Source organism: Bidens hawaiensis, unplaced genomic scaffold, assembly GCF_021521415.1.
Source record: "Bidens hawaiensis isolate Kalapana, Puna unplaced genomic scaffold, B.hawaiensis_p1.1 tig00024994_1, whole genome shotgun sequence".
Classification (NCBI taxonomy): domain Eukaryota; kingdom Viridiplantae; phylum Streptophyta; class Magnoliopsida; order Asterales; family Asteraceae; genus Bidens; species Bidens hawaiensis.
Window position 1 is genome coordinate 16,939 of NW_027493968.1, and position 22,633 is coordinate 39,571.

At 41.1% G+C, this 22,633-nt stretch overlaps 2 protein-coding genes across 2 annotated transcripts; both read left to right on the forward strand.

The window, feature by feature from the left end:
- The first annotated feature begins 1,655 nt into the window (after positions 1-1,655).
- On the forward strand, positions 1,656-18,701 carry LOC143570483 (uncharacterized). Its single transcript, XM_077056124.1, has 9 exons — positions 1,656-2,294; positions 15,280-15,415; positions 15,520-15,665; positions 15,756-15,957; positions 16,190-16,546; positions 16,626-16,762; positions 17,534-17,676; positions 17,754-17,923; positions 18,596-18,701. Exons 1-6 carry the CDS (start codon positions 2,022-2,024, stop codon positions 16,721-16,723), a joined length of 1,212 nt encoding a protein of 403 aa, XP_076912239.1. The 5' UTR covers positions 1,656-2,021; the 3' UTR covers positions 16,724-16,762; positions 17,534-17,676; positions 17,754-17,923; positions 18,596-18,701.
- A 67-nt stretch (positions 18,702-18,768) lies between these two features.
- On the forward strand, positions 18,769-21,778 carry LOC143570476 (uncharacterized). The gene is made up of 4 exons (XM_077056118.1): positions 18,769-18,825; positions 19,481-19,536; positions 19,620-19,831; positions 20,469-21,778. Exons 1-4 carry the CDS (start codon positions 18,802-18,804, stop codon positions 21,662-21,664), a joined length of 1,488 nt encoding a protein of 495 aa, XP_076912233.1. The 5' UTR covers positions 18,769-18,801; the 3' UTR covers positions 21,665-21,778.
- Positions 21,779-22,633: the final 855 nt, after the last annotated feature.

The window sequence follows — 22,633 nt, forward strand, 5'->3', positions numbered from 1 at the left end:
CTGGTACAAGTTTGCTCAAAACTGGTCATTTTAAGAAAAATATTACTTTAGGTTCGGAATATGTTTTCTTTACAACTTTTTTTTACTTTTACACACAAATATAAAACACTATAACTGTTAAGTTTCTTATATATTTTTGGAGTTAAGTAAAATATGTCAAAATCATCTAAAGTTATAAATTTAGTAAGACGACATGTTTGAAACTGAAAAAAATTGTTATAAAATGCCTATAACTTTATTTGTAATACACCTTCTTTGTCGATATTACCAAATATGCAGTTTCCATTACTTATAACTTTATAACCTATGAGGCATGAATTTGAAAAAAAGATATGAAGTAAGCCACACAAGTTTATTTTTTATTAGTTATGGATGGTTCATAGTTTAATATCATTAAGCCCACAATTTGAATCCTTTGGTAATATTTTTTACCGATAGAAACTCTTGCAGCTGTTGGTTCAGTAGAAAAATATGTTGAAACTAACACAACAATATACTTAGAAGCAGTTTGTTCACATTTTTAGCTCTTGTGCTTTTTTAAGAGTTTTGATGTGTTTTTTGTATATGATTATTGCAATATAAAGAATCAGAATCATATAATAAGATAATTAATTAGATTTAATTTTTCAGACCCGTGTAATATACGGGTTTCTAACCTAGTTTCATAATATTTGAAAATAGTTTCCATTTTGTCCTCTCAACCAATATTTGAAAATATCGCTCTGTCCTTCATACAAGTTGCTGTCGAAGAATATTATATCACCTTTTCCATTTTGTCCTCTCAACCAACATGTGTGCCAAGTCATATTTTATGTAATCTTTTGTATTTATTCATGTCATGAAATTTATATTAAAAAATGTTTTTACAATTATTTGTTTCATTATTAAATGAGTTTAAATCTAAAGCTGTTCTTTTGATTTCTCAATTTAGCATAAACAAATACACCTATATTTTGTTATGTTTATGAATTGAGACATCATAATTAAGATATTTTATGTGTCGAGAGTCGAGACTAGATCACTTGATTTAGGTTTTTTCCTCTTACAAGAGATTTATTTGAGTGTACTAAGAGTATTGTAACTTTGCTGTTAAAAAAAAGATAATTTCTTTAACGACTGCAAGGAAGAATCAATACTCAAAAGTTATATTGTCATTAAAACCCATAGAATTAGATAGATAGTTAAATGTGTATAAATGTGTTTTGTATATTCACAATTGTAATTAAGGTTTGTACAAGATATGGGGTTACATACTTAATCATATTTACATAATACTACAACCTAACTCAATCATTCAACTAATTACATTGTGTCTAAGGGCTATGTGTAGTGTATGGGTTACAAAATGAGACGACTTGTGCCATGTGGCGCCCAATTAGCAAAAGATGACTTTTTGTTTTAGGGGTATAATGGTGTTGTAGCCCTATATATACATATATATATTACACACGCACACATATATAATAATACACACAAAACACAAACAGGCGACAAAAAGAACCCCCCTCGCCCCTTTTATCCCCGAGGGGGGGGTATCCTAAAAATCGGTCATATCGCCTCTTTTTGCCGCCCCATTACGCATGGCTTAATAGATATCTTATAACAAAAATTTAGCATTTCTCGGTTAACGGATGAATGGATGATCAGCAGGGCCTCTTGATCCCACCCACGTGTCTTGGTATTTTATCTATGTTTATGATTTTATTAAAATTGTATATAACAGATAGTTTTACTTTTGTTCATCTTAAACTTATGTCTACCCAAACTATAAAAGTTAATAAACTTGTAAGTTTGCATCCACCTTTTTCCAGATGATAAAAATCCAGTATATGTTGCTACACATTTAGCCTCTCTCTTCTTAAAAAAAACAACTCAGAAATGGGTATGGAGTAACACAGTTTCACGTGCTTTTTCCTCTAACAAAACCTTCGATTTCCAACTTTTGTCTATTATTGATTTATTATTTCATATCTACACTACACTACACACAACACATGCATCATCTTCTTCTTTAACAACCCATGACCTCAACCCACACTCCAATGGCTGCTCTACTCAAATTCCAGCATCCGACACGAACAAACGAAACGGCCTTAACTAAATATTCATGGGTTATACTTACTTGGGTACTCATTGTTGGATTCTTGTCTATGCAAGTAGAGTGTCATAGTTCAAAGAGTTTTGTTAAGTTAATCAAGAAACCTGAACCAATATCCAATCTTGACTCACCTAATTTTGCTTTCCATGTTGGTAATGCTGATCTCCCATGCACCAATTGTACATCCAGCTGCAAGGTTTGTACATTCTAATTTATTTTAACTTGAAAATGGAACAAAGATTGAAACTTGGTGGATCTTATTTGTTTTGTAATGTTTGTTTATATAAAAATTGAAGATTGAAGAGGTATGCACCCGCCTTAACATCGAGCGGGGCGGGTCAACCCACAAGATATAGACAAGAGGCTTGAAATTAGGATGTCATGAAGACACAAAGCCAAAACCTATGCGCATGGCGCATATCACATATGCTCACGCATCATATATGCTCACGCATATCACATCTGCGCGTGGCGCATATCACATATGCTCACGCATCATATATGCTCACGCATATCACATCTGCGCGTGGCGCATCTGCGCGTGGCGCATATCACATATGCTCACGCATATCACATCTGCGCATGAAACATCTGCGCGTGAGAATAAAGAGAAGACCTTGCGCATCCCCAGGATAGGCGCATATCACACATACACATAATCAACCACGTCCTTATCCAAATCAGGATAAGGACAACCATGATTATGCTCATCAGACAACATTCCAGAAGGTATCCTTTAAGGAATAAAGAATATGCTGATGTTGACAGCTGCCAATGAAGGGTGGACAACTCAGCAAAACCCATGTGCTACCACGTGATTGAACATGGGTCAGGTGAAATACCTTGGTCAGAGAATAATCAATGAAAAAGCACCAGGTGTCCTAAGGACACGTGGCGCGAAGCAATAGGAGGAGGCCAAAAAGGCCCTAATTGGGTCTGAGCCCAATCATTGGAAACCCTAACACTATAAATACCACACCACCTCCACAAGGAGAGGTAAGCAAGAAAATACATTCTAAATCCTTACTCACTTTCAGATTATTATCTTCTCCTACAATATCTTATTCTCACACCGGAGGGTTACCCCAAAGAGGACCCCTCTGTCCCTTTCTGAGGGGTAAGTTCACGGTGCTGCTCGTTTTGTAGGTGGAAGAACTCATACTCCGAAAAACCATCGGTGATATAGCACACTCATACCCGAGGAAAGTTGATCGTCTACTAGTAAGTCGATCCACGTTTCTTCATTGGCGCCCTCACCTGTTACAACGGCAACAAAACCACTATCTCATCAGTTCTCTCTGAAAATCTTCACCATGGTTTCCGGTGTTCGAAACAGCGATCAAGTTCTGGAGGATAATGAGCTTGAGGATGTTAATGAGGGACAGCAGTTTCCGAGGGCGCCGCATGATACTGCGCGCACCACCAGTAACCATCTCTTCATCACAACACCTCATAGCCAGACTGAAACTCCTCCAGACGATCTCACGTTCCAAAATCTGACTGGTGCAAAACAAAAAGGACCAATGGGTCCGGAAGTTGAAACCAATGACCCTAAAGAATGGCTCATAAACGAACAACGGCGTTTAATGGACAAATACAATGAGCTGGTCAAACACAAAAAGTTAGCCGACTTAACACAAAGGCTCGCATTTGATAAACAAACCATTCAGGGAACAACAAAAAGGGCGCGCGCGCCGGAAGATGGTCACTCTGTTCACACCGAACACGCTGATGTTAGTGATGAGGAAGAGGTGCACAACATGAGGAAGACGCGAGATACTCATGCATGAGGAAGACGCGAGATACTCCGCGCTCACATGAACATAGCGCCTGGAGCCAAAGCCGATATGGATCTATACACACCGTAACACCCACAAGCGAGAGGGCAAGTGGACGTAACCACACCATATAGGCCAGCCATCTTGGTGAAGCATTCAAAATTCACTGAGCGCATCGCGAAGGCTCCCATTTTTTACACAAAACCAAGATGCCAAGTGGTTTGGGCAAGTACGATGGCACAACAGATCCAGACGATTTCTTACAAGGTTTTTATAACACTGGAAACCTAGAAAGCTGGACGATGCCAACATGGTGTCACATGTTTGCTCGCTGCCTCACGGGCGCAGCGCGTGTCTGGTTCGAAAGCTTGCCGACAGGACAAATCGATGGGTTCGAAGAGCTATTGGAGAAGTTCTAGGCTCACTTTGTACAGCAGCGCAGACACACGCGCGACCCCGATGACATCATGCACTGCGTGCAGAGGAATGATGAAACTATTGAAGACTACATAACTCGTTTCAATCAGGAATCTCTTGCAATTGGAGGTATCACTGAACAACTCTTGCGCGTGGCCTTTATACAAGGTGCGCGCAGTGATCAATTCTGCAGAGCTCTCGTGAGCAGAGATGGCATGCCAACCACTTGGGCTAAGCTTATGGAAGCATCGCGAGTCTTCGCGCGAAATGAAAAACAAATTGCCCAAGACAGAGCAAGAGATAGAGGGCATCAAACAGAAGCACCACGCAACAATGAAAGGAGGGGCAAACAAAACTCCGTATGGTCCAGGTTGCAACAAACCAGTTATTCTCCCGCAGAAAAGCAAGCGCAACCAAGTTCACCCCAGCCCCAAAAAGACATTCGTAATCGCGGAGAAGGTGACAAGAGGGAAGGCGGCAGAGAGCCTAACAGACCTCTACCAAGAATATGGACTCCCCTCACCAAAACGCCCTCGCAAGTGTTAAGCACAGAGAATGTCCAGTTTAAAAGCCCCAAGCCATTACTCCATAAGGGACCACCAAACAGTGGCAAGTATTGTGAGTTTCACAAGTCCAAAGGGCACAACACCGATGCATGCCACCATTTGAAGGATGCGATTGAAAGAGATGTGAAATCAGGCAAGTTGGCTCACCTGGTGAAAAACCCAAGACCAGAGAATGAACAACCAGACGGAGCCTCAGCCAGCAAAAAATTCAAAAGAATCTGTGTAGCTGAAGGAGGAAGGCAAGGGCAAGGATCGAGGAAGAGAAGCGCGCAAGTCCAAGGGGATTGGCGCGAGCAACAAGTAATCTTCCCAAGAATCAGAGGAGGCCCATCTATCAGCAGTCCTCTAGTCATCACTGCACACATCGCTCATTATGAGGTGTCAAAAGTCCTGGTGGACACCGGCAGTGAATCAGACATCATGTATGAGCAATGTTTCAGGAAGTTGGATCCAGCAGACCAAGCAAGGCTCGAAATTGTGAATACACCAATCTCGGGTGTCTCAAACGAAATTATTCACCCCCTAGGTCAGATACAATTCGAACTAACTATGGGGGATGAGAAACACAAGCGAGCTGAAATTGTTAACTTGTTGGTCTTGCCCAACACCTCATGCCATAATATGATCTTGGGTAGAGGAACGATTGCCCAATTCAACGCCATACCGTCACCAGCGCACGGCGCGTTAGGGTTCCCAACACCAACAGGAGTAACATTTGTATACCGAGATCATTTGTGCGCAGTAACAAGTATACCGCGAGAAGGGAGAATGAAGCTTCCAATGGCAAACAACGCGACAGAGGAATGGATTCTCAACCCAAAATTCCCAGAACAAACAATCACAATTGGAGCTGCGATATCAGGTGACACAAGGGTGAGAATGAAAAGATTGCTCACAACGTATATATCGGTCTTCGCGTGGCAACATTCGGATATGACTGGGGTTCTGCGAGACCTGGCGCAGCATTCTCTCAACACATTCAAGTCTGTAGAGCCAATTGCTCAAAAGAAAAGAGTCATGGGGGATGAGAAGGCAAAGGCCATGAATGAGCAAGTAGAAGATCTACTGCGCGCAAATATCATCCGCCCAATACGATACCAAACATGGGTAGCCAATCCTGTGATGGTAAAGAAGAGCAATGGGTCATGGAGAATGTGCATTGATTTCAAGGACCTCAACAAAGCGTGTCCAAAAGATTGTTACCCCCTCCCAAACATTGACGCGAAAGTGGACTCTGTGGCGCCATTTAAGATCAAATGTTTCCTGGATGCCTATAAGGGCTATCACCAAATTCAAATGGCACCGCAAGATGAGGACAAGACTGCCTTCAGAACTGACAAGGGTGTTTTCTGTTACACAAAAATGCCCTTTGGTTTGAAGAATGCAGGAGCCACTTACCAAAGACTCATGGATGCGGTTTTCAACGAGCAAATTGGAAGAAACTTAGAAGTCTACGTGAATGATTTGGTGATTAAAAGCAGGGAGGAAAAACAAATGCTCAAAGACATCGAAGAAACCCTTTGGCGCCTAAAGGAAGTAAACATGAAGCTCAACCCGAGCAAATGCACATTCGGCGTAGAAGAAGGGAAATTTCTCGGTGTAATGGTCACCAAGGATGGTTTCAAGGTGAACCCAGAGAAGGTGGAGGCTATCCTTGACATGCCCTCACCATCCACCATGAAGGAAGTTAAAAAGTTGAATGGTAGATTGGTATCAATTAACAGGTTCCTAGCGAACCATGCAAGCAAATCCACCCCATTCGTTAACACATTGAGAAATTGCTTAAAGAAAAGCCAATTCAAGTGGACGCCTGAGGCCGAGCAAGCTTTCAGTGAGATAAATGAATGTCTGATAAATCTGCCTGCGCTCACAGCTCCACTACCTGGCGAAACTCTAACGTTGTACCTGTCAGCAGGAGAGCGCGCCATTGGCACAGTGTTGTTGGTGGATCGCAAGGGAATCCAAACAACAATCTATTATGTAAGTCGGGTGCTGACAGATCCTGAGACGCGCTACACCATCATAGAAAAGTTAGTTTTATCACTAACATATGCGTCGCGCAAGCTTCATAGATATTTCAATGGTCATCCCATTGAAGTCCTGACTGATTACAACATCCAGCAAGTCTTGCGACGTCCCGCGCTCTCAGGAAGGCTGACAAAATGGGCGCTGGAATTAGGGGAGCACGCGATCACCTACAAACCTCGTCCAGCAATCAAGGGACAAGTCTTAGCTGATTTCATTGCAGAAATCCCTGAAGGAAAAGTCGAAGAGGCTAAGCGCGAAGTAGACCCTCCGCAAGCCAATAATGAAGAAAATGTTTGGAGATTATTCACTGATGGAGCTTCAAACAATGAAGGGTCCGGCGCAGGCCTCAAACTGGTGGATCTAGAAAGTCATGAGTATACTTACGCAATCAGGTTGGATTTCAAGAGCACCAACAATGAAGCTGAGTATGAAGCCCTGCTGGCTGGTCTGCGCATCGCGCACAAGTTCGGAGTTAAAAAGCTAGAGGCTCATGTCGATTCATACTTGGTAGCAGCACAAGTCAATGGCCTTTATGATGCCAAGGAGAACACTATGCCTCTGTATTTAGAGCAGGCGAAGAAACTCACCGAGCAATTTGACTTCTTCAGAATCATACATATTCCGCGCAGTGAAAACAAGTCTGCCGACGCGCTGAGCAAGATGGCATCAACCAGCTTCGATCACTTTGGCAAAGATGTCAGGGTGGAAGTAATGAGCAACCTGTCGGTGGGAGCGAAGTCTGTCCTTGTAATTCATACAACACCTTCATCATGGATAACTCCAATAATGGAATTCTTGAAGGAGGGAAAGGTACCGGACGATCGCGCACAGGCAAGGAAGATAAGACACAAGTCGCAGAACTACGAACTGCTTGATGGTACGTTATATCGACGTTCTTATCTTGGACCGCTCATGAAATGCCTGGATGCCGAGGAAGCAAGCTATGTGATTAGAGAGATACACGAAGGAATCTGTGGAATACATGCTGGCCCGCGCATGGTGGTTGCCAAGGCAATGAACGCAGGTTACTATTGGCCAGGCATGTACTTGGACACGTTAAAAGAGATCCAAAAATGCAAAGCGTGTCAGAGCTATGTGCCAAACACCATGCGGCCAAAGAACAACTTGATTCCGGTGACCTCCGCATGGCCTTTCCACAAATGGGCAATCGATATTGTGGGTCCCTTACCACAAGCGCAAGGGCGAGTAAAGTTTTTGATAGTGGCAGTAGACTATTTCACAAAATGGGTTGAAGCCAAGCCACTAGCAAAAATTACAGCCGAGGCAATGAAGCAATTCATTTGGAGCCACATCATATGCCGTTTTGGCCTGCCAATGGAAATTGTGAGCGACAATGGCAAACAATTCACTGACAGGAAGATATCCAGTTGGCTCAAGGAATTGCGCATCAACCAAGTCTTCACTTCAGTATACCACCCTCAAGGGAATGGCCAAGTGGAGCGCGCGAACCAAAGCTTGCTGAATGGGCTGAAGAAAAGGTTGGAGGGAGAATCCCATGCATGGGTCGAGGAGTTGCCTAATGTCCTGTGGGCGCACAGGACATTAAGCAAAACCAGCAATGGCGAGTCCCCGTTCAGCCTAACCTATGGAACGGAGGCTATGATTCCAGCAGAGATTGGATGCCCATCTTATAGAGTGCTCATGATGAGTAAAAAAGACAACGAGCAAGAAAGGAGGTTGGATCTCAACTTACTTGAAGGGCGCAGAGAGGTGGCTATCATCAGTGAAGCCAAATACAAGAAAAAACTAGAAAAATATTACAATCAGCGCGTGAAAGAATGCCACTTCAAGAAGAATGATTTTGTCCTTCGAAACAATGAAGCTAGTCGCGCAATACCCCCTGGAAAGATGTCTCCCAACTGGGAGGGACCTTATCAAGTCTCGGAAAAATTGGGAAAAGGCGCATACGCTTTAAAAGATTTGAATGGAAAGAAGATCCCGCGCACATGGAACGCAGCACAGCTTAGAAAATGTTTCATGTAAAAGTTGTCAAGTTTGTAATCAAGGCTCTTTAAGCCATTATGAATAATGATGCGCGCTATTTTCTCTTAATGTGTGTTCTATTACCTTTTGCATACATGTTTCACACTTCTCTTTATTAATTTTGAGCAATATGACAACATTGTATTGACATCAAACTAAAAATAAAATGAAGTAAAACATACATGCGCGAGCTTCAAGCTCAAACGCGTTAACGAGTTTTAACTCTAAAACGTCAGGGCCTTAGCCCAATAATATGAGCCTTAGCTCAGGGCCTTAGCCCAATAATATGAGCCTTAGCTCAAATTACTCACAACATCCATCCTACATGCTGCGCAGCTAAACCATAAAAATACCTAAGCACAGCTAAGGCAAAGCACATGCCAAAACATAGTTGTTAAGGTCTCAGGTCGAGGTCGCGCATGGGATTATAATGGATATAAGAGTAACACATACTGACACGTAAAGGCTAAAAAACTCATTCATAATTCCCTATAATAAATGCGCGATAACGTCGCGTAAAAGAGGAATAATGAAATGCCAAGGCACGTGTCAGCATATTCAGAATATTGCAAAATAACTTGAAATATGACAAGGATTAAGTAAAATAATTTCCTTACAACCTTGTTCAAGTTTCAATGTGCAAGCATATCTTATATTCAACAAGCAAACACATGCAATATAAAGAGATGAATTGGGAATGCGCAAGATGCGAATAAGGGAAAAACAAAATTTCATTCCAAAACATAGAAGTTTACAAATTTACAAAATGATGAGATAAAAACTACAAACAAAAAAAAAACATGAAGGGCTTCTCAAGTCTCTATATCAACATCAGCCTCTTCATCACCCTCATCATTACCTCCTCATTCAGCATCTGGCGCAGCCCGCTCCTCGTCATCTCCAAACTTACCATAATCAAGCTGTTCGTCTTGAATGGAGTCGTCTTCTATCACGATAGTGTCAGGAGTAGGTCTTTTGGCCACGCCAGAGCCGCTAGCAGAGGCAGCATTGCCCGCGCCATCATCGCTGCCACCAGTCCCTTCACATTCGTCAAGTAATTTCTTTAGTGCGCCAAGATCGGGCTGGTCAGCAAGCGCGGCTATCTGCAAGTCACAAGGAAAAGTATGAGTACAAAAGATTAGGAAAATAAGTCAAGATAAACTCATTAAGGTTAAAATACCTGCTCAAGGATGGGAATGGGAGTATTCAAATACTTCTCCCCCACCTCGGCCATGTCAGCGCAGACAACGTCGAGCTGATAAGGGTAGTCGGATGGATTCTTCTTCAGCATGCCATATTCATAGCCATCCTTAAACCCTTCAGCTCGACCCACCAAGCGCGACGCATCATTGCAATCCATCACAAGGGTCTGAAACTCGTCTGAGTATTTCATAGCGTAAGCGCAACGAGTCACACCCTGTGAAACTAGCCATTGACGATCCTGCGCGAGGGAAGAAACAGACGTCTCAAGAGCAGGAATCTGAGAGTTTAACAACTCAACAGTTTCCTTGGTTTGTTTTAGCTCTTCTCTGTCAGACGCTGCTGCCGCCAAGGATTCATTCTTTTCCGCTCGCGCAGCATCGAGCTCTTCTCGGCCAGACGCTGCCGCCGCCAAGGCTTCATCCTTTTCTGCTCGCGCAGCTTCGAGCTCTTTCTTCAGGCGCGCAACCTCACTCTCTAATAAAGATTTGTCAGTGTTAGCCTGCACAAGAGTTTGATCACGCGCCTCTGCCTCCAACTCCAAGTCACGCGCTCGACGCGCGTACCTGGCCGCATCCGCTTCTGCCGCCTGCAGCTTCTCCCGCGCTTCACAAAGGCAGCGTTGGCACTTGCTCGGTTCTCGCTAAGTTCTGCTTGGAGTTTCTCAGCTCTCTCTCGAGCGTCAGAAAGATTCCAAGCAGAATCTTAGCCTCTTGCTTGGCCTCCGCAAGGGCATCACACACTTTTATATAATCATTGCGAAGCTCTTGGGAGGCAGCAAAGAACGCAGACCCAGCAAAAAGGTGGTCGTTGAGCAAGTCCACGCGAGCGCGGTCCTCCTGAAACCTCCTTTCAGCCGGAGGCACAGAGTGAGCCCAGAAGTCTTCACACACGCCCATGGATTGAAATGAGCTATCTTCAGTAATATTCCAGCTCGAGCGGTATATGTGATCGGCTTCCTGCAAACACAAAGCAACGCAAAAGAAACGTTTTAGCTATCTACACTAATTTGGAAGTCCGCACAGCGGAGCAAAACAAACTTATACCTGCGGAGAGCCGGCAGAAAAGTCAGCGCCAGCCCCACGAGAAGAAGGCTGCGCCACGAAATCTCGTGGCGCTACAGGGCTTGCGCGGCCGCCATCGGAATCTTCAAAATTGACCTCCTCATCATCATCTGTAACAGGTCTTTTCTCCTGCGACTTGGAAAAATCAAAAACAGTCTCGCGAGGAGGGCTACGCGCATGAGGAGGTGAGGGAGGTCTTGACGCCGTTAGATCAGCTCGTAAAATAGTCTCCTGCTCCTTAGTAATCCCAATGAGAGGTGATTCAGTGCTTGTTGGAGCAGGAGCGGAACTAACGGCGCCGGCGCCAGCAGTGCCACCAGCAGCTTGTGTGCCAGCTATAATTCCTATGAAAAAACCAACAAGGAGAAATGATTCATGACTTGATCTAAAGGAAAAAAATCAGAAAATCAAAGCGCAATAAATACCTTGGCGCACCGCCGTCCGCGAATTGAGCATCGCCATGAAGTCCATTTTCCCCCTTTTCGAGGGTAAAACATGGGACTTCAAAGCAACCTGCGGCGCAGCCTCGGTACCTTGCTGCGCCTGAGGTTGAGCCACCAAAGTCGCCGGCTCTACAAACATTTGAGTGAACAAAGCTTCATTAATAACTCTATCGGAATCACGCTCATAAAACCACAAAATATAAACAAAGTATACCTGTTGGAGAAGATGAAACATCAGGCGCAGCGCCGCTTCCCTTGTCCGCCGCGCGAAGAGATGAGGTGGCAGCACCATACCTCGTGTGGACAGGAGGATTGCCCACACCTCGAGGCAAAGAAGACGAGGAAAACTTGGAGGTAAACCCCTTGGTTTTCTCAAGTCCCTTCGCTTGGGTAGGAGGATCCTGGGCAACAGGGGCATCATTTTTCTTCTGTTTTTTACTGGCCCCTGCACCAGTTTTGCCTGTAGCTTTGCGCTTGAGTTGTGGCACCTCAGCTTCTTCATCCACCTCTTCTTCCGCAAGCTCCAACTCATAGTTCTCGAGCGCATCTACAATACGTGCGACAGAAATGTTAACCAAATTTGGTATTCTAAAGACATAAGCATAAGTACAAAGGCTTACCAGGCGCATCGCTGTCAAAGCAAAATTCTAAATCGACAGGGATGAACATATCATCGAAGCGATCGGGGAAAGCAACTTCCCCAGCGCCCAGCGCGACAGAGCCGCCCTCCATATGCTCGTCATAGGCGGCGTGGACGTATTCCTTGCTTACTGCATAAAACAAGACAAATGATATCAGCAAAACGAATTATATTCGCGCAGAAATAATGCAGTGAGCTAATAACTCACCTAAGCCATCAACTTGGATGACAGGCTCAGTCGCGCTGTCGGTCCACCTCTTGCTCATACCAACCCCCACCAGCGCCTCCTCGCAAATATTCTTGACGGGGGATGGTTCAGCAGTTAACTTGTTAACCCATGTGCCCGTTGGGTTCTTAAGAACATTCTCATCCGCGGGCGCAGAAGTGATCGCGCGCATGGTCATGCGGATGGGAATCACACCAGCCTTAATATAAAAAAATTTTTCAGACCAGTCATGAAGGCTTTTGAAGGATACAGTGCAGCACTTAACCTTCTGACTGCGTGGTATGAATGAGAACCAAGAATCTTGGATTTTTGGCTTGTAAAAATATTGAAAGCGCCGAGGGGTGGGCTCCTCGCGCTGAGCTTTGCACATGAACTCAAAATGAGTCATGCGCACTAGTCCACAAGGATGGACTTGGGATATGTGAATCCCATAAAACTGAAGGAGCGCACCCATGAACCTTGTCATCGGAAGACGAAGGTTACAGTGAGTGAAAAAATGAGAGTATAAAGAGATATAGCCGGTGGGCGGAGCTGCCGCCGTTTGCCCGGCCGCCGGGAGCAGACAGCTGTACTCAGGGAGAAAACCCTGAGAGGCGATGAGATTGTCGAAATCAGATTGTTTCAATTTGCAGGGAATCTCATCCCATTTCTTCACTGTTCTGTTCTTCCCCACCTCCTCCGACGAGGCCTCGGCAGCCCGTTTACCCTTGCCGGTCTTCTTCAAAGTGGACATAACTAACGATTTTACACGGCGTTTGCTGGGGGAAATTGTGGTGTCTGGGTTATCAGATATACAATTGTGAATCAAACAGCGGTTACTTTAAGCACGGAAATCTGGAAGCAAAAGACAAAGGCTCTTAATCGGAATGAAAATTGAAGGAGAAAGAGCTCTGAAATAACAATGAAGATGAAGAAAAACAACTCAAAAGGCTTGCTTTTATAGGCCCAGAAGAGAGAAAGAAACAGATCAGAGTTACGCTCACGCGCCCCCACTCGCAGGTGCAGGCCAACATGAGCGCGACACGTGTTCCTGATACTGTATGAGGAGACATGAAAGGTCACTGTAGCACCTCGAGCACACGAAAAGTCTGACACATAACGTCTCCATCTCTGACGCATGTCAGCACCAACCAACCACGTACATGGACGATTCATTTCAACCAAAAGGATAGAATTTCGCGCAACGCACATATGAGAAATAAAAAAGAAAAGACAAACCCTATTAAAAGAGCAAACTATTAAGTTTAATATCTATCTTACCTCGCTCGCGCGAGACAAGACACACATTAGACTGGGGGGGCTTGAAGAGGTATGCACCCGCCTTAACATCGAGCGGGGCGGGTCAACCCACAAGATATAAACAAGAGGCTTGAAATCAGGATGTCATGAAGACACAAAGCCAAAACCTATGCGCATGGCGCATATCACATATGCTCACGCATCATATATGCTCACGCATATCACATCTGCGCGTGGCGCATATCACATATGCTCACGCATCATATATGCTCACGCATATCACATCTGCGCGTGGCGCATATCACATATGCTCACGCATATTACATATGCTTGCGCATATCACATCTGCGCATGAAACATCTGCGCGTGAGAATAAAGAGAAGACCTTGCGCATCCCCAGGATAGGCGCATATCACACATACACATAATCAACCACGTCCTTATCCAAATCAGGATAAGGACAACCATGATTGTGCTCATCAGACAACCTTCCAGAAGGTATCATTTAAGGAATAAAGAATATGCTGATGTTGACAGCTGCCAATGAAGGGTGGACAACTCAGCAAAACCCATGTGCTACCACGTGATTGCACATGGGTCAGGTGAAATACCTTGGTCAGAGAATAATCAATGAAAAAGCACCAGGTGTCCTAACGTGGCGCGAAGCAATAGGAGGAGGCCAAAAAGGCCCTAATTGGGTCCGAGCCCAATCATTGGAAACCCTAACACTATAAATACCACACCACCTCCACAAGGAGAGGTAAGCAAGAAAATACATTCTAAATCCTTACTCACTTTCAGATTATTATCTTCTCCTACAATATCTTATTCTCACACCGGAGGGTTACCCTAAAGAGGACCCCTCTGTCCCTTTCTGAGGGGTAAGTTCACGGTGCTGCTCGTTTTGTAGGTGGAAGAACTCATACTCCGGAAAACCATCGGTGATATAGCACACTCATACCCGAGGAAAGTTGATCGTCTACTAGTAAGTCGATCCACGTTTCTTCAAAGATGTTTCAAGATTATACTTTTGTCAAGGAAATTGGCATGCCATTATTTTGAAGATGCATTTAAATACTTAAGCTTATGACTAAAAAAAAATTATTCTTGTTTCTTCTAGATGTGTTTCAAATATCATGGTACAAAATATGAAATTAATCAAATCCATAACTAGTACTAGTTTCTTTTGATATAAAGTTAAAAGTTAAAACTTTGGGCTTTGGTAGTACTTTCTATAAGATTTTATAATATCTTTTTAAATATATTATTTGTGAGTAAATCACACTTTTTGTATTGCATAGTTCGACCTTATTTTCATTTATCAGATTAATTTTATGTTAAGGATTTGTCATGGATTTCGTCCTTTTTACCAAGTAGTGTAAAAATTATGTTGATTTACAACATGACTGTTTTGCCCTTACTTTTACCTAGCAGTAGATTTAGAGGGTGTGAGAGTTGTTTTTATAAAATTATTTGGATTCTTGCTTAAACATGTTTGACCACAAAAGTCAAAAGTTAGCTCTAGTTTGGTAATGAAGAGAACAATTCTAAACTGACACACTAACTTTTAATGCAGCTGGATGATCTCAAGCCATCAAATTGCTCATCCGGGGAAGCTTCTTACACTAAGTTGCAAGACGGGAGCCATACGTTTGAAGTGTGCGCCAACGGGCCCCGTCCGACCCACTGTGATTCATACAACTGGACCATTGGTTAACTAACTATCCTTCACCCTATTTGTTTAATTTAGTTAAAAATGCACCATTTTTATAAAATACTGGAATATAACATATTTAGTTGCTCATTGGTCATGCAGACACTGTCCCCCCTACAGCATACGTGACAGCACCGACATCATTTACAAATAGTTCAAGCATTTCTGTTAATATAACGTTTACTGAACCCTGCAGTGGCGGTGATGGTGGTGGTGGTTTTAGGTGTTTATCTGCAAATGACTGCAGCGTAAGTAGGTGCTTCCTAACGGTTATGTTAAGAGTGTGTATCTTTAGGTTTTGAACTTTAATCTGAATAAGTCAAGTTTTTCACTTGCAGCTTATAGTTTATGGTCCGGGGCAGGTTATTCCAAGCACTCTAAAGACTATCAAACCGAATCTTCAATATTCTATTTCGGTTCATTTGTCTATAAATGATGAGTATGGAAGAATAATGTTAGTAACAGATAAAGGGTTTTGTAAAGATGCAGCCGGGAATCAATTTACGCGAACAACGGGGTCCAGTTTCTTCGTTCATTTTGGTGAGAAGAGTTTTTTGAGGTCAACAAAGTAATCTTAAAATCCAAAATTTGACTTAGATATAGAATTTCATGAAAAAAATTTATAATGTATACAGAATGTTTTATAAATATATATTGAATCAAATATTTTTGATTATAAATTCAGTTAAAACAAAGACTAGTTTTGTACGATGAAAGTAGGTGGTTTGACTCAGAAAGTCAAACTGTACTCACTGATTGATTGATATTACAGATAGAAGAAATGTATATGTTGACTTGAGGACTCATATACCCGAACAGCTACTTCAACTCGATAATAACGTTAGATCAGTTCAAGCGACTAACAAATGCAAGAACTTGAAGTTGTATCTATATTTTACACAACCTATAGTCAACACATCAAGTGAAGTATTGAAATCTCTTAAAGTTAGTCAAGGGTCACTTGTTTCAACCACTAGCAACAAAGATAGCCTTGGAAACCGAAGATTCGGGTTTCAGTTTGTAGATATTTCCGATATTGCTATTGTCACCACGAGACTTGATTCAGGATTGCTTCTAAGCAGACAAGGGTCCCCAGTTTCACCGGTTGCACCAGTCACATTTCTTTTCGGTACATTTAAATATGAGTTTAAAACATATCAAGTTTGACTTCAAAAGTCTTTTCATGAATTTGTTTGTAACATGTGTAGATTCTCAACGGCCTTATGCGAGATTAAGCACTACTAGCCGTATGAGGACACAAGAGGAGCGTGACGATAAAGTTTATGAAGCCTGTTTTCGGGTTTAATTCGTCTCACTTATCTATTTCAGGAGGACAGATATTGAGGTTAGTGGTTTTGATATGTTGGATTTGTGTTCTGAAACCAATTATCTGAATGCTTGATTTGATATGTATGACTGATTCATGGTTTGGTTTTAACGGTTTGCAACTTGGAACCAACTGTGTAAACCAAACATTGCCTTTAATGTTTATTACCGAACTTTTTTTCATTTTAGAAATATAACCATGAACAATTCTTATCATTTTCTAAAATCTAGTATAAATTATGCTTTTAAAAAGAAAAGTAATATTATTGGCCGAAAACCGAACGATCAACCTGTAAAACCGTTCGGTTCATTTGGTCTTCTCCCAAAAGCGTACCTAACAGTTCGAAACAAAATTTTCATCAAAACCGTCCGAATTGGACAGTGGGCATCCATGTAGCATTTTTTTATAATTAGTTTTAAAATAGTTACATCAAATCATCAAATGCTTTTTCAAATTGATTAGGTGGTTTGGTTTAGTTTTTGCCTTTTTGGGCTTGGGTCTTATGGGCTTAAACGGGCCGGGTCTTCAGGGCATCAATCCACTTGGTTTTCAGGTTGAATCGTTAAACCAGAACATGATTCATATATTTATTCACGTCAAAGATATCAACCCTTGTATATAAATGAATTGCAGTCAAGTTATAAAAATGCCAAATGGGTCATTAATGGTTTGAGTAGTTATTGTAAACGGTTAAACGGGTTAACATGGTAAATTGCTTAATTAAAAAACAACTCACCTACATATTAACATTTTTAATAAAATGATTAACTATAACTCTCTTTTGTGCAGATTCCGTGGCATAAGTAAGATTATCTATGTTGTCGAGGTTCAACTAACCGAAGATTGGGTGCTCATGCACGTTCCTGAAAACATAACCGCAGATGTAGCCGGAAACACAAATCTAGCATCGAACACCTTACGATTATTTCATTGTAAGAATTTGTTTCTTTAAGCTCAATACAGTTCTTCCAAATCATAAATCTACATTACTCAAATAAACCTCTTACAGACTCCATACCAGCTGCATCCTTAGTACTTTCCACCTCTGCAACAGCTGCTTTCGCGTTGACTGCCATCGTTGCAACACTGCTCACCGTCTCCACTGCCTCCCTCCAGAATTACGGAGCATTTGCCACGTCATCGCCATTGTTAACTTCCAGTCCAGCCAGAATTCTTTTTGTAAGATGAATATTATATTTTATGTATTGTACGGAAAATGGTGTGCATGAAAAAGAAAAAAAAAAGTATTCGAAATGAAAAAAACATAAAAATCAAAGTAAAACTGACGGCTTGGTTTATGTTTCCGTAAAAATCAAATTTTCGGTTTGGTTTTGCTCTTATGTGTAATAAAAATCGAAAAATCCTAACCGAACCAAATTTATAGATTTTAATTTTTATTTTAAGTAATGTATGATTTAATAATTAGTGTAACCTAAAAATTTGAGCTTAAATATATAATAATCAATTAATTATTAATTAAATAACGATTTATGTTCAAATTCATTATCTTGAGTCAATTTTTTTATTCGGTCTAGCTTTTAAGCTCAAATGGGAAAAATCAAACCGAACTCAAACTGAAAACCGAAAACCATAATTTTGGTTTTTGATTTGGTCCACGCTGACCCACTAGGGATGAGCTTGGTACTGGTACTGACCCTAAAAATACCGATACCGAAAAATCATTAAAAATGAGTACTGGTACCGAGAGTGCTCGATACGGTATTCTAAGACAAATTAACCGAAAATACTGATACCAAATTACGATCCCGAAAAACTTAAAAAGCTGGTTTCATTGGCATTTAACTCCAACAAACAACTATTAACTGGTTTTCTTTTTCGTGGTGTAATCAGCGAATCGTATGCCACATTCAAATATTCGCGTTATCCGGATGGATAGCGGTTCCTTTGCCGATTGAGTACAGTGAATTCGTTAAGGGTTTAAGATGGAGCATCCCTTTGCTTACACGAAGCCCATGCGGCCTGTGAATCCACACTCGTACGGTTTCAAAATCGATGATGAAAAAGTTGGATCAATATATGGATTGCCACTCACCGCAATGGAGTATAAATCGTTTTTTGAGGTCTCATTTACAATCCCTTTTTAGTCATTAATTGCCGGTAAATATTTTTGTTCGTGTTCGTTTATTTAAAAAATGAACATGTTCATGCTCGCCTATGTTAGTTTGTTTAAAACCTAAGCAAACAGTTTACGAACATAACTGAACATATATGAAGAAATGTAAATGAACACAAGCAATCATAAATGAATACACTAAAATGAACAAATATAAAACAGTTACTTATCCATATAATATTTGATTATTTTCTATTAATACTTAAATGAACATAAATAAGTGAGCGTTCACGAACATGAATGAACGAACGGACACGTGTTCGTGTTCGTTCGTTTAATTAAACGAACTTCCCGCCGAATGGTTCACATTCACCGAACGTTTGGTTCGTTTACATGCCTACTAATTATTCTTCTGGTTATGCTTATTGTGGTTTATGTCTTCAGTTAATATGTTGGTTATTTTGATCGAGTTTAATATGTATGCTAGTTGTATAGTGGATAAATAAAAGATCATTTGTAATGTTTATGACAACTTTTGATATCATAATAATATTTATCTGATTTGGATTGTTTTTTTTCTCTCTAAACGTTTGCTAGAATGTATCTAGCACTTTTATCGCTGCCGTTTTGCGTTAGTTTCTGATCGCAGTTTGTATACGCAGAGCCAAAATGCAGCACCTGAGGCTGAATTTATTACAGATATGAATGATTCACACGGGTACGTTCTGAATTTTGATAAATTGATTACAAATTATAGGTATTGTTTTGATGATATCAACTGAGCTTGGATTTTTTATTCAGGTGGACGGATTTCAACCGGAGTATGTTTTGGCTGGCGGTGATGGGCGGTGGCTTGATCATTCTGCACATCGTGTTCATCTTAATACTCAAATTAAGAAAGAAAAGAGAGAAAGAAAACACTTATGTCTCTCTCATTTTTCCTAGATTTGAAATCTTTTTGGTTATTCTTGCAGTTCCTTGTGTTTCTGCAGCATCAGCCTTTCTCCTCAAAGGTAAATTATGCACTTTTGACTTTCAAGGTCAAACCTTTTACTTGTCAAAGTTCAAACCCAATATTTACTTGGATTTTTCCACTAGTTTGTAAACAAACCAAAAGAACACCAACTCGGTTAGTTTGTGTTTTTCCGTTTAACTTGAAAGGAACTGACTCTTTGTGTTCGTTTGTTGAGAAATTGAATGTGCTTGTTTATTTGTTCATTAATATTCTAGACGGAACATAAACAAACACATAATACCAACTAAAAGTAAACAACAATATTCGATTCGACAATATACAACATTTTAAAAGTAGCCAACCTTATACAAATTAAAGTCTAAATAGATGATCAAAAAATTAATTCAAATACAAGCTTCAAATGAATATTAATGAACAAATATATACACGATGGGCCGATTAGTATTAATAATTTAATATAAAAAATAATTATTAAGTTAATATGCTATGTATTTAATGTTTGTCCATTTAATAATATCAACAAACTTTGTTCATGTTCATTTGTTTAGTATACTATGGTATATACAGTCTTCCGCAATTTCTTGAAACGTGAGGACCAAGATTCTATACCAAATCTTAGATTCGAATATTCGTCTGTTTCGACTTCTAAACTCACTCTTATAATATGTTTTCAGGTGGATCTGGTTCAGGGATTGCAGTCGGTATTCTAATATTAGGAGCCGTAATATTCTTAATACTAGCATTATTCATGTTCCTTTCTATTGGTATATCAATGGGGAAGCTACCTCAATACAAAGAAGTCCACCATGAAGATCAAAAAATGCACTGGTATCAAGCACTTGTCAAGGTCACTTTAGGCCCTGGAAAACGAGGCCAGTGGACCTGGATCAACACCTCAAACTCCAAATGGCTAACCATATTGGGCCCGCTTTTTGAAGACCTACGAGGCCCGCCAAAATACATGCTCTCACAAATCACATCAGGATTGGATTACAACATTTCCAGAGGCAGTATAATCGCATCAGATGATGAAAACGAAGATGCAGAAGCACCCTTTGTTCAAAGAGTATTTGGGATATTAAGAATCTACTACATTTTCATCGAGTCAGTTAAACGGGTCATGTTAGGAATCTTGGTGGGTGCTTTTTCAAGAAACGGTTATTCTGAAACACCCACGAAAACATTATTATGTGTTACTTCGTTTCAGCTGTTTTTCATGGTCCTCAAGAAACCATTCATCAAGAAAAAGGTTCAATTGGTGGAGATAATATCGGTGTCGAGTCAAGTTGCGATCTTTGCGATATGTTTGGTTCTTTTAAGGAAGAATCTTTCTACCCATGATCAGACCAAGATTGGGATCACAATGGTTTGTTTGTTCTTGTTTGCATTTGTTGCTCAAATCTTGAATGAATGGAACTCTTTGCTTTGTCAAATGAAACAACTTGATCCCAATGATGAATCTTTGTTTACGGGTTTGAAAATAGCATCATGGGGGATTCTTCTGCTTTTTGTCCCAAGTAAATTTATGAAAAACGTCGAGAGTCAGTTCCCGTTGAAGGGGCGGCAGTGTGGCGGTACCACCGTGCCGGTAAGGAGATTTAGAAGCTCTACACCAGAGCAGATATGGATGAAACAGTTGAGGGGCTTGGCTAAGTCTAGCTTTAGTAGACAAGGGAGCGGGCGCGGGTGTGGTGGGACCCCGACGGATCCTTCTGATCCGTCTAGTAGTCGGACAAAATGGAGCGGGTTTTGGACCGGGATGAGAAGTGGGACCGGGAGTTCTTCACAGAAGACTTCGTCGTCGGATTCGAAATCGAAACCAAAAAGGATGTATAAAGAATTTGAAGCTATTTTTGGGTTAAACAAGTGATCTTGATCTTAAGCATTGTTTAATAAGTTTTGATGATATGTTTTAGAGTTTAACTAGCTTGTAATTATGACCACACTTAGTCTTCTCTGTCTTATTCTAGATCTGTAAAACCATGTAGAACTTGTTAGAAGGGTTCAGAGACCGGAGCCTTGCCCTTTTCTAACGAACACTCAAGTCATTGATACGTATATCTATATCTCTCTACCATAGATTTATAGAAAATATAAGTATCGTGTTAGGAGAGAAGATGATCATTTTGAGAAGGTGAAATGTCTTTTATATGGGGAACATATATGTTCGGATCTTCATGGGTGTGAGGCCCAAATCCGTTGAGCCGAGTTAGTTTAGTGATATACTTCTTATCACTCGTTACAAGAATAGGACGGAGAGTTCAACTCTAGAGACTAATATTAAGGTTTCACTAATTTTCAGGAAGTAAATTCATAAGATTTGAAGTGGTATGGCTCCTACGGATGATCCCTATAATATTTCGTGTTAACTCTGCTCGAGATTGCTTATGTTGTTAATAAAGTCATCTTGGTTATATATCTAGTTCAATCTTCTTGTGTGTCTAAAGACCTATTTAAGAGACAGCCGCATCTCTTTTCGGAAGACGGTTGAGTCCCCCTGTTTTTTGTTCGGTTCTCAAGTCTCTAAACTTATGAAGTCTCGTTTCTGTAGTGGACCAATTTGTTAACATACCACCGAGCCATTTTTTATTAACATAATGACACCGAGCCCTTATTGCAGCCCATGCTACTGAATCAGCTTCTTTATTTTTAGTGCCAACAATTAAGAATTGTTTTCCCCTACTTGCTGCATCAAAAACCAAATCCCAGTCCATGACTTAACATCAGTAGAATGCTACCTCCAATTCCCTGTATGTTCAGACTAAACATACCAATAGTCACCAGATTCATATGAGCTACTGAGGAGTAAGCAATGATCTTCTTAAGATCGATCTGTCTT